At 31.2% G+C, this 13,905-nt stretch overlaps 1 protein-coding gene across 2 annotated transcripts; it reads right to left on the bottom strand.

Annotated features, from left to right (window-relative positions):
- Positions 1–7,480: 7,480 nt before the first annotated feature.
- Positions 7,481–13,905, bottom strand: LOC132726685 (conserved oligomeric Golgi complex subunit 7-like; the record flags this gene model as incomplete). Of its 2 annotated transcripts, XM_060712032.1 has the most annotated exon segments (6): positions 7,481–8,747; positions 9,834–9,965; positions 11,612–11,644; positions 12,263–12,377; positions 12,961–13,044; positions 13,802–13,905. In XM_060712032.1, coding segments are annotated over 6 exon segments (635 nt in total), but the record flags the coding sequence as incomplete, so codon positions are not given.

A 13,905-nucleotide genomic window follows, 5' to 3' on the forward strand; every position in this document is an offset into this window, starting at 1 on the left:
ATGAGCTTGAAAATGACTTTCTAAAATGTATCAGTATTTAGAACAAAAATCATTGTAGACTAGTGTTAAAGTGACAAATTTTGTAGTCCATTCAAATAATAAGATCAAATTTTGGTACTTTACAATCTTAATATTTTGACAAGGTTATCCATTTGTGAGGCTTTCAAGTACCAACGACTTAAATTCTATTTGATGATATCGAAAAAAGGCAACAATTCGAATATAAAGGTTAAATATAAATGAGCCGCGTCACGACAAAACCAACATAATGGGTTTGCATCCGCGCAGTCTGATCAGGATCCATGCTGTTCGCTATCAGTTTCTCTACTTGTTATATGGTTTATAAGCGAACAGCATGGATCCTGATCAGGCTGCGCGGATGCTCAGGCTGGTCTGGATCCATGCTGGTCGCAAGCGCATTATGTTGGTTTTGTCGTGACGCGGCTCAAATATACAATTTGAATTTGTAATATAGCTATTCTCACTTCATGTTATTTAAATCAATGAAATAACATCTTAAAAAAGGAAAGAGGCGATTTCGAAATGAAAAAATGTTGACAAGCGAAAAATGCAAGCGTTTTTGTTTTGTTTTTTTCACCAGTGCTTTAAAACAATAATAATAATAAAAAGTTCTCTCAAATTATCACCGCACATGAAACCATTTGCTTTTTTTCTGGTTATTTTCAACATCGCAAATAACAAATGACCGTATTTGTCTTAGATCTTTATAATATATTGCAACCTAATAAAAACAGCAAATCATTTTTGAAAATAGCGTTCTTTATTTAATGGTATGTTTTTTTTTTTATAATGTAACAAATACTTACAATCTGTTATTAGGTAAACACCCAGGCAGACGGGCGAACATATCAACATAACAGCCAAGTGAGTAAACCATCTTCCGAAACTTTCCATTTCAATTCGATGCTTAATTAACGCAAATACTAGTACACGGTTTCAAAATTCACACAGTTTCAACATTCATACAGTTTCAAAATTTTTTTCTATAATTTATTCTAAATATTTAGCAGTGATGACAGTTTTGAACTAACTAAGATCTTTAAAAAGAATAAAATATGACTGGCAGGGAACCTGATAACTCAGTCCATGCACATGTGGTACATACGTAGCCAAAGCCCCACACGTTCGTCCACTTTAGTTCACCGATAAAAACTTGAAAGGAAGGGACTTGTCAAAAATTATTGTCTTGTTTCATACCATTTTTAAATATTTAATAAATTTATTTACTTATTGATAATGAAAGGCGGATTATCAAGGCATCCGACCTTAATCTATGTCAATGTCTGTCAAAACTAGTTCGATTGTGTTCTTCACGAATTTTAAATCAACTTTAAGATAAAAATGATCTCTTTTGGGTATAAGTAAGTACGTTTAACCAATTGCAACGATACGGAGCCCCTAAGGTGACATTTTCCACACTTTTTTCCCCGGAACTTAATTCGTTTTTACGAAATAATAATTCGTAATTACGAAATAATAATTCGTTTTTACGAAATATTAATTCGTTTTTACGAAATATCAATTCGATTTTACGAAATATTAATTCGTTTTTACGAAATATTAATTCGTAATTACGAAATATTAATTCGTTTTTACGAAATATTAATTCGTAATTACGAAATATTATTTCGTAATAACAAAATATTAATTCGTAAAAACGAAATGTTATTTCGTAATTACGAAATAATAATTCGTAAATACGAAATGATATTTCGTAAAAACGAATTAAATTTTTTCTAGAGTTTCAAAGAGTGTTGGTAATAGTTATAAATAAGGCCTCAAAACTAAGTTCCTGACTGAATATAATGCATGTAAATGCAATATAAATAGTGATTTTTGTTCTCCCCAAGTTTTTTAACTTTACACTATTGTACATAAATTGAAATAATCGCCTGTCAATAGCGTTGAGCCACAGCCGTGATAGTACACGCGCTAGGAAAATTTAGTAAATATGGTGGTCCTGTGCTTTAAATCCAAACACGGACATTTCTAATAATAACATGTAAGGAAATATTCTTTTTTAAAGTGATTAGATTAGTGAAAGTCTGGACCAACCCACCCCCCACCCCCCCCCCCCCTCGTCCCATTAGTTTTACTAATGTATATGATAAAAGAACGGAACAATATAGCATGTTTCTGTTTTAAAGAAACATATAATAAAAGATTGCCTCAAACATTAAAACATTGCTGATAGGAACATGTATTTGACAATGGGGAAAATAGACCATTTTGGATAGAGAATGACTTCTCACTCAAAAACCCTGTTCACTTAAATATATTAACTTGATATAATCGCAAGGTTGATCAAGGCTTGTAAATAACCCATTTGTGAGATTAGTAGGTTCTTTATCAAGCTCAATAAGATTTCGTAAAAACGAATTAATATTTCGTAATTACGAAATAACATTTCGTTTTTACGAATTAACATTTCGTAATAACGAAATAATATTTCGTAAATACGAATTAATTTTTCGTAAAAACGAAATAATATTTCGTAAAAACGAATTATTATTTCGTAATTACGAAATAACATTTCGTTTTTACGAATTAATATTTCGTAATAACGAAATAATATTTCGTAATTACGAAATAACATTTCGTAAAAACGAATTAATATTTCGTAAATACGAATTAATATTTCGTAAAAACGAATTATTATTTCGTAATAACGAAATAACGTTTCGTTTTTACGAATTAATATTTCGTAAAAACGAATTAACATTTCGTAAATACGAATTAATATTTCGTAATTACGAAATAATATTTCGTAAAAACGAATTAATATTTCGTAAAAACGCATTAAATACCGGGGTAAAAGTGTCGAGAATGTCACCTTAGGGGCTCCGTACAACGATGACAAGGTGAAATATGAATAATACAAATGAAAGATAATTCAAATGTAAATAATATTTACTGCTATTTTAAGCTGACTTAATAAAAGATTTTAAGTTAAAGGCCCATAATGCCTCAGAAATGCTTTGTTTTATTTCTCAAAAACTTTTTTTTTTAATTTGTTACAGTTTCCAAAAAAATAAATAAAAAAAATACTAATTTGTCACATAGATAAACAGCAGTTTGTTTCTTTTGCTCTGTTAGTATAACTATAGTGAATTAGTATTTTGTTAAAATACAAATGTACTACTATGCTTATTTTTTGCTATCTTTATGACATATGACTACATATTCAGCCTACCTCTACAGTTGTTAAACATCTACCATGCTATAAATCTTGTATCAAAACATTAGTATGTTTGAGATTTCTAAAGAATTAAAAAAAAAAAACATGGATTTCTGAGGCATAATGTGCCTTTAAAGACTGCAATAGAGGTAAAAATGTGCTTTTTCTTTGACATCGTTACACAATGCAATATATTTATCTTTGATAATACAGTAAATCAAACCCGTAACCGGCATATGTCCGGATATGCATGCATATGGATATGTAACCCAAGTAACGGGATTTTTCAGTATTTGAATGGTAATGAGGAGTTTTAAAAGCCTAATTAAGACTTTAATACTCCTAAATTGGAGATATAAAAAAACACCTTATTACAACTGTGTTTCACCCAGATACAACTTATTCGGAATTTTTACTCATAATTTGGAGAAATAAACCTAATTGCCATTGTATAACTAAAGTAGCTTTAACAGCCCATATAGCAAAAAAAATCTAATATAATTAGTAGTTAAGAAATGAAATCTTATATAGGACTTTGTCATGTGTTAGTTAGCCCTAATAAGTAGTTTCAAAAGCCTGTATATAAAATAAAAACCTAATTTGAACTATATAGCTTCTAATTAGTCTTTTATACAAAGATTTGTTATCTCCTTATAGGTTTTTAAAAATTCTAATTAGGACATGCAAAGTCCTGTCCTAATTAGTTTTTAGACATTAAAACGTCACAGCAACACTAAGGTAAGGCCATATATATAGCGACTTTCCAGCTTCACAGCTGAAGAAGTCCTCTATGCACGTTCTTGAACCGAAACCTTTTCCAGCTTCACAGCTAGAGAAGACCTCTATGCACGTTCTTGAACCGAAACCGGAGTATAACCTTTGACGTTCCGTAAGCTACCTGGGAAGCTTCATCACATGAAAGAATACAAAGTACCTGACAGGATTCGAAACCACATCGGTGAGACAGTAGTCTAGTTATAAATCTGCAAAATCATGCAAATCAATATAGTTAAAAGATGAGTATTATATGCACTTAATATATTAAATGGTTTTTACATTTTGATTGCAAACAAAAAGGGCATGTAAAGTGAATTGGTCTATGATGAAAAGTATGCAATACCATAAATATTTTTATCATGAGTTATATCCATTAGACGGTAGTGTTGCGACATTTAACGGCAAGGGAAAATCGTGCGACAATTACCGTTACCATTGCGACATTTAACGGTGGTTGCGATATTTCGCGGCAATGGTGCGACATTTAGTGGCATTGCGACATACTGCAACCTCTAAGAGTTATGAATAGTGTTACCTGAACTTCACATGTAGATTATTCTACAATGTGATCACAACTTGAGACTTGCAGCTAAAAATCAAAACAGGGAAAAAACTGTAAATTTGGATTGCATTCAAAGTTGCAGTGCCGTAATCCAATTTTCCGTCATTCTCCTAGGACAGTTCATTCATCATTTCCCAGACACACTGCTATTTTTAGTTCACTGTAAGTCAATAATACAGTCTTAACTCCTAGAATTTTCTAAAATAAATTTAGAAATGTGACGCTTTGGGTGTGCATTAATTGCCATTAAGCCCTATTATATAACACATAAACGTATACATATCTTTCCAGATATCACTCAAACAAATTTCCATTCATTTTGTTACCAAATTACGTTAAAGATTTTAAGAAATATTTTCTATTTTAAGGCACAAAATAAATACGTAATAAGTATGTGTTTTAAGGTAACGACCAGAAATAGCTAGTAGACATGAACATCCTCAATGTCGATATCATACAAAGTTGACATCTTGTTCTTACTTTGGCACATAAGCAAATGCTTTTAAAGGCCCATAATGCCCCAGAATTTTTTTTTTTTTGAATTCATCAAATGCTTTTTTATTTTTGATGTACTTATAGTTTTCAAAAAGTTACTCATGGGCCAATATCCTGAACTATCTATTTCATTTGTTGCTTTTTGGCAATTACATGTAAGTTACAAGTGATTTTGTTTTTTTTTGTGTGTGTGGAAGTCAAAATACCACTCTGTTTACATTTTGCTACTTTTCAGACAGGCTTTCTCACATTTATGGCTACCTACATCAGGTTACAATCAGCCAACACGTTTTAAAATCATTACATGAGCCGCGTCACGACAAAACCAACATAATGGGTTTGCGACCAGCATGGATCCAGACCAGCCTGCGCATCCGCGCAGTCTGATCAGGATCCATGCTGTTCGCTTACCAACCCTATTACAAGTACCGAAACTGATAGCGAACAGTATGGATCCTGATCAGACTGCATTATGTTGGTTTTGTCGTGACGCGGCTCATATAAATGTTATTGAATTTATTTGTGTCCTTTCTACAAATACTGTAAATATCGGTATTCACTTGTTTCTGTGGCATAATGTGCCTTTAATCATCAGGTAGACTTGAAACTTGAAACTTTTTATTTAATTAAACGCCTGTTTCTATTTAACAATATTCAACGGCGTTGTACAGTACATATAATATAATAAGGATCAACATCAAATGAAATAAAAGCTTTAACATACAATTCCAATTAACATATTTTTAAAAATTTTTAGAGACCTTAAAATGATGAAACTGATATACATGTAGCATGATATAAGATTGTTAACATACATGTAACTTGATTACAAATAGATTAAAAAGAATAAAACATTCATTTACATTGCACATTCATCACACTGTCAGTCATCAGTTATACGTTACTCATGTTTATCTCATTTCAGATTTTAAAATAGTGATTCAAACTTTCTGAAAAAATGTGTTTTAAGGTTTCTCTTAAATACATCAATATTTTTAGATTGTTTCAACTCTAATGGCAGCGGATTCCACAATAATGGAATAATAGACTAATAATTGAAATAGTTCATTATCATATATATTACATCTAATGAAAATGCATTGCATCTGCGTTAAGAATATACCAGTGCATGTCACAAAAATGCTAAATATTTGCCAGAAATGTTACAATGTTTCATTTTTTTTAGATCTGAATGAAAGCCACCAACTATCGACAATAACAATAACGTCATAAATTATACGAGTATGTATGAAATAAAATGAAAAGAATCATTAGGTAGCTCATAAAATTATTAGACCAACATGGGATCCATCTTCCCAAGGCAAATTGTCTTTTCTTATAGACCTTGTTGCGAAGTGGTTCGTTGCAGTGCATAAGAATAAAAATAATACATTTTGAATATGCATGAAGACTAGTTTGCTTCGTACTAAAAGTGAAGAATCAATATTTTATTACAAATATTCGTATATTCACTCGTATCTCTTTGTATTGTCCGAAAGCCATTTTTCTATTTTAAGTAACAGTGACCTTGACCCCAGGAGGTCCAAATGCAATCCTTACCGGGGTCTTCATATAGGCTTGCTTTATACTAAGTTTGATTATAAGATCTCATTCCTAACTCTAGTTATTGTCCGGATACCCTTTTTCTATTTTTAGTAACAGTGATATTGACCCCAGGGGTCCAACAACAATCCCAAGCGGGGTTTCCACTATATACCAAGTTTGATTACAATAACTCATTCCTAACTTTTGTTATTGTCCGGAGACATTTTTCTATTTCTAGTTACAATGACCTTGACCCAAGGGCGTCCAAATGCAATCCAGAACGGGGTTTTCATATAAGCTTGCTACACACAAAGTTTGATTACAATATCTCACTGCTCATTGTAGTTATTGTCCGGAAACTATTTTTCAATTTTAGTAACAGTGACCTTAACCCCAGGGATTCCAAACGCAATACCAACCTGGGTCTTCATATTTGGTTCCTTTATACCAAGTTTGATTACAATATATCTTTCCTAACTTTTGTTATTGTTTCTGGAAACCAATTTTCTATTTTTAGTACCAGAGACCTTGACACCAGGGGCTACAAATGCAATACCAACAAAGATTTCCACATAAGGTAGCTATCCTATATACCAAGTTAGATTATAATAGTTCATTCACAACTCTAGTTATCGTCCGGAAACCAAGTGTGGGCAGAACAACCAACATGCTACTAAATTTCGTTTGTGGGGGTATAAAAACACACACAAATATCACTTTGTATAGCTTCAGTGTTTCTGTTCTTTATTTAAAATATATTCTATTTAAGTAAGAAAGAAAGGGCAGGTTTAAGCGGTGTTCAGTAAAGCCTCTTTAAACAACATTATGTTATTTCTACATTATTCATCATCCTCTTTACTGAAATGGGATTTAAACTTTTGACAAAGTAAACTAGGGTCCAATTCTTTCATAAATTTTAACAATTTATTTCAGTTCCATATATTTACATTTATGATATAACTTACAATCCCTCATATAACAATATAACCATATCTTATAACTATATCAGACAAAAATAACTTGAAAGGCCCATTATGCCTGAGAAATGCTTTTATTTTTATTTCTCAAAAGTTTTTTTGTATTTGGTGTACTTCTATAGTTTCCAAATATAATTACTCATTTGCCAATTATCTAAACCATTGTTTCCTCCGTTGCATTTTGTCAATTAGTACAGTTATAGTGATTTAGTTTTTTGTATGGAAGTCAAAATACTATTGTGTTTACATTTTGCTACTTTTATGATAAATAATTTCAAAATTAGTGCTACCTTAGCGCTACTTTTTTTCAGGTCACAAACTGGCATGCTCTAAAACCATTATCTAAATATTATAATACTCATGTTAAGAAGTAAAATAAATATTCATTTCTAAGGCATAATGGGCCTTTAAATGGTTAATAAGTAAGCACAATAAATAACTCTGTAACTCTGTACAGTATATCACAATATCAGAACTCATTTTTTCCAAATTATATACTAATAAAAGCAATTAAGTGCAATTCAAGTGTGATATTCAGCTGTTCTAATATGAAATATGTAATATATTGGCATGAAAAAAATGAGTGCATTAACTACATATTTATATGTATACAGATTTGATCTGAATTTACATCACTTCTGATATGTTCCCTTATAAAAAAAGAGACAGCAAGCTGTCACAAAACCAGTTTTTGTTTATTGCCCACGCATGATGTACATTCGTATATTTAAAAAATAAGACCCCAAAACAAACGGGCGATTATTCTTCCAAAAATAATCAAATTACACCAACTTAACAACATGTCTAAGGATACATATTGACAAACATTCAGTTGATATTTGGTTGGTAACTCTTGAGAAATATATGTTTTCCAAAGACATATAGTTAAGCCATGCTGCACACCAATCAAAACTAATTCATTAAGAGTTTTCATTTTCATCAAACTCTTCTAGTTCTAATTGTTAAGAACCTCACCACTCATATCTAGTAGTGAACAGTTTAATGTCAATTATTACAGGTACAGTTTATAGATCAATATGTCTCATATTGCCTATGGCATGTGACAGTCTCTGAGGCATATTCTCAGCAATGTCGTGGAATGTTTCAGAGTTCGCTTTCAATAATAAATCAATGTTCTTCAGCGTTTCTGTTGCCTGGATACCGAGGTCATCAAACACGTTACACAAGTAATCTGTTAATAGAAATGTACATGTACTGTTAAAAAAATTCTCTACAAATATCAATAGCACTTAATTTATACAATCAAAAGAGCCATGACAGCCATTTTATTGCTCACCTGAGTAAAGTCTCTGGAAACTTAAATCACTGATGATGTTTAAATGTCAAAGTGTAATCATGTGATGTTTAATATACAGACAGGTAGATCATAATATGATATTACATAAGAATAAGTATTCCTGAATTGTTCCCCATGGCAGTATATAAACCTATTCACTGAAAAGATTTGCCAACTTTTTTACACAAATCATTCCAATCAGCCATGGGGTACAAAAATACTTGGATCAATTACCTCATTCCTTTGTATTTATCATATAAACATTTAACATTATATATTTTATCCCATGCAGCTTGAGTATGCTGTATACAAACAACAACTCCCTATACATATATTAATCTGTATTCCACACTTAGAAAGATAAACTAAATGCACTCCATTTTTTATCAAACAAATTCTAATGACAACAACAACTACACAATTATCAGAAAAGCTTAATGTTTTAAAAATTTACACTATCATTAAAAAAAACACAGAGGAAGATAGTTAATATTGCTATGGATGTTCCTTAAACCTGCACATTTGTTAATGTATTTCAATGTACAACAATGTAAAAATCTATTCTTAGCACTGGTGACCTTGATTATAACACCAGTGAACCCCTTTACTCTACCCAAATTTAGAGGACCACCCAAATATTAACCTTCAAAATATGAAAAGCATCAGTCAATAAAATAGACTGTATGATAATCTATTTTTATCACCAGTGACCTTGACCCAAAGTTAGAGGGTCATTAAAGGTAGTTAATACCAAATATAAAAGACATCAGTTCATAAATAACTGCTGTATAAGCAAAAGAGAAATTTTCACTTCCTATCACTAGTGACTATTACTGTGTGTAGATTATATCAAATTTACTTCAATATTTTTCAAGTCATTTATTGGACAATAGTGTGACAGATGGACAGAAGGACAACCAGAAAGATGAGCAAGATGGCAAAGTTTGCAAATAAAAAACTCATCACTAATATTACACTCACCAATATCAGTAATAAGTTGTTTTGTTCCATGGGAAGATAACTCATGTATTCTTATTATTTCTTCACACAGCACATGCATTGTACCCCTTGCAATTGACTCGAGCCACAAATCAGCAATATGTTCAGGTAATGCTGGAAGTCATACCAATTAAAAAATGTTGATATATCAACTACAAATGTATTTACCATTTCTTAAAAACCAGGAAAGAGATGCTGAAAATAATGAAGTATTATGGCAGTCTCAATATAAATATACCTTAAAGACAACTAGTGAATTGTTCATTTAAAAAATATCTTTTAATTCAAATCTAACAGTATTATAGTATTATAAATATAAAATATAAAACTGGTTCTTCACCAGTACTTCCATGTTACTCAATACTGCCACAACTTCTCTTCACAAAGGGCAATTCTGTATACAACCCCCCCCCCTTAATTGGTAGCATAAAAAGTTAAACTATAAATCAAAAAGTGCAATAATTTACTTGTTCCTTTACAGTAAACAGACAAACAAATAACAATGAATACTGAGATTAATGTGTAAAATTTCTCATTGTTGAATAAAATAAGATATTGAAGATAGGAGCACTATCATAACATCTCTACTTTGACAATCATCTCATCTGTTACAATACTTTTTAATGAGGTTAGTATAATAGCTCTGTGTAGTGGGTACTGTATTAATTTGAACTTGATATATGGAAAAATTTCACATCTATATGTGAAGGCAGTTTCAAGTATATGTGAACGCAAAGGTCTCTTGGTTATAATTTTCAACTTATGTGAAGGCAGCTTTAAGTTTATGTGAAGGCAGTGGTCCAGTGGTTATAATTTCAAACTTATGTGAAGACAGTTTCAAGTATGTGTGAAGGCAGTTATTTAAAAAATAACTAAGTATGTCATCTCAAGGATGTTACCAGAGTCAAATACTGGGATTTCCTGTTACTAGATCAAGTATTTAGCACACACACAAGTCATTCTTTTAAGCAAAGTCCATTGAAATGCACAAAAAGTATATAAATATCTAAATTCATCTAGTATATATGTCTTTCTCATATATTATATACCTATATGAAATACAGTGCCATATGTATATATGTCTTTCTCATATATTATAAACCTATTTGTATATACGGTGCCATATAAAACTAAGCTTTTCAAAGCAGATAGTTATTCAGTATTCTAACACGACCCGCATTTTTCCCTATTGAACATAGAAGAACAGAAAGTGTGTGTTATTATGCAACAGATGCACAGTTTGACGTTCTATATTTAGACATGTGACGTAATCATTATACACGTAACGTAACCACTAAAAATCTGACGCGCTGAAAATAAGTATGGAAACAAATCAGGCGCAAATTTGCTTAAAACTATCAAGTACGGCAACATTTATTTGTTGATGTCGTGTTAGAATCGAAATAATATATCCAAATCAGTGATTTTATCGCTTGATAACATCACTGTTTGTCGTTCGGATGCGCATCATTATATCACTCGGGCTACGCCCTCGTGATATAATTCCTCACATCCGAACTCCAAACAGTGATGTTATTGAGCGATAAAATCACTGTTTAGGATATATTATTTCTTAAGCATATGATAGCATACATTAATACCTGTAACTGTACCTATTACAGCTAATGACACTAGATTTTATTTAAGTTGCTTGCTTGAATTTAACAGCATATGCAACTATCTTAATTTACAGTATTATAATAACATTTCTATCAAGCAGTTAGGTGAGTCAAAAGCTTTTTGTGCCTACACATACTCACATGATCCCTCCTTCATAATATATATGAAGTCTCCTACAGTTCAAAACCAAGCATTAAAATCCTTCTCAAAATATTCATAAAACTGTATAATAATATGCATTGATTTTGTTTTATCTTTCATTATTGCATTGTGTTTTAACCTTTAGCCTACTTGAGGCCACTAAATCTATCCAGTGCAGACTAAGATCAACTTGGACATCCTTACCATCTGGTCATGGCATGCACTGTTTGTTATTCAGCAAGTACATGTTTTAAAATTTTCCTCATTTAATGATGAATAGGTTTTGTCCAGATTGAAAGTTGGACAAGTCCATTTTAACATATTAAGCAGGGGTAATGGGTTAATTAGGTTAATTACCTTAAACAGTACCACAATCACACATAGTAACCACTGGAAACTATTATGACTTGCAGCATTTTCAATTTTGCCATTTTGGACATTTAAGGTTTCAATTTTGGAGCACTTGCATATGGCGCATCTACGTAGCCGGACTAAACCAAATATGTCTTTACTTTTGGCTAATTTTGTACACAAGTTATTGGTTCCAACCTTCATCAAATGATATATTAATCTTAGAAAAAAAATAATTCCAATCCTGGCATGTCAAAAAAAAAAACAAAATCAGTGGAGTCCATTTGATAAATGCCTACCAGTTTCATCAGTATATGGAAGTTTGCCATATTTCAGGGCTACCAAAACTGCTTGATTATCCTCCATAGTAAACGGTTCTAAATGCTGTGGTAGTGTCATCAAAAACTGACCTATCTGTAAATATCAACCATATTATTATTTATAATCATTTTATAACAAAATAGGTATATGAAATTTTCTGTTGTCGTAATTTCCATTCAACTTCCAATAGAATAACAGTTATGACAACAACAACAACTCTTAAATAAATCTTATACAGTGAAAAGTTTAATTTTAACACATAAACTTAAAACTTCACTGCCATAAGACTTGTAAATTTCTTATAAAATGAAAGAAGAAAACAAAAAGAAAAAGAATTTTAACACTCAAATTTTAACACGCAAATTTTTGTTTTCACTCACACGGTTCCAAAAACAACTGTAAATTTATTTATACACATATGTCTTTTGTTACCAGTTAAATAAGTCTGTAGGCATTATCTCTAAACCTATAATTTGTACCAGATTTAAAACATTCATAATTGGTTATTTTACTTTGAAACTTAACTCATGAATACCAAGAGCTTTGATTATGAACTACATCCAAAACATCATAAACAAAGTGGAAAGAAATTTAACTCAAAATCTTTTCATCTGTATAGTCAGATTAGTTTACTCAGTCTCTGAAAAAATGAAGTATGATATTTTTATATACATACCTTTGTCATATATTCTTGAGGTGACAGACTGAAGGTCGGCAGGTCAGAGGTCAAAGCACCACCAGCACTCTTTGACATCCAAATCTAAATAAAATAAAAATATTCATTCAAGATAAACCCTCAGCTGGGAAGCAGAAAAGTGACCAGTGCAGTGTAGATCAGCTGCTACATCCATGCCATCTGATCATGGTCTGCACTGTTCACTCTATTCAGTCAGTACATGCTTTGACATTTTCTCTAAAAATGATACCTTTTTTGCATAAAGATAAAATAGATGGACAAGTAAATTTTAAGATTTTTAGTGTGATGAGGGTTAATTCAATATTCCACAAAAATAATATACTGTTCAAGAGCACAAGAACGTTACTGCAGGTTTATAAATTCATACATTTCATAACCCTACCAGCAAATGATTTTGAAGGCAAAAATATTTATCATATAAAAGGCACTATGAAGAGAAAGTGGTCATAACAACTGCATGATAGAAAATACAAATCCTAAACACATATTTTGACCAAATCAAATGACAAAAATTTTCATTATCAAAAATGACGATAAACAAATGCTTCTTGTATAAAAATGTTCATGGGATTAAGTAATGCACAAAGCATGTATTGTTTGATTTTATTAACCTGTCAATTGCATACTGATTATATAGTCCATGCACACAATATATATCTTCGATAGACTGTCGGATTTTTGTGTGACTTTTTCAAAACATTAGATATATACTCCATATTAATTCTTGTGAACTACACAGACAGAACCCAAGTGTGATCAAATATTTAAATGAGTGTTGTAATGTATTCATAACTAACAGGTCAATAAAATCAGACTATACCTCCATCATAGATAAATTAGTGAGATATCCTTTCATTTGTCCAAAGACAACATCAAAGGCAAATGTGTGGACCTCCTCACTTAATTTATACATGTCATCTTTAC

The sequence above is a fragment of the Ruditapes philippinarum genome, unplaced genomic scaffold (assembly GCF_026571515.1).
Source record: "Ruditapes philippinarum isolate M1 unplaced genomic scaffold, ASM2657151v2 ctg19540_1_1_1_1, whole genome shotgun sequence".
In the NCBI taxonomy this organism is placed as follows: Eukaryota; Metazoa; Mollusca; class Bivalvia; order Venerida; family Veneridae; genus Ruditapes; species Ruditapes philippinarum.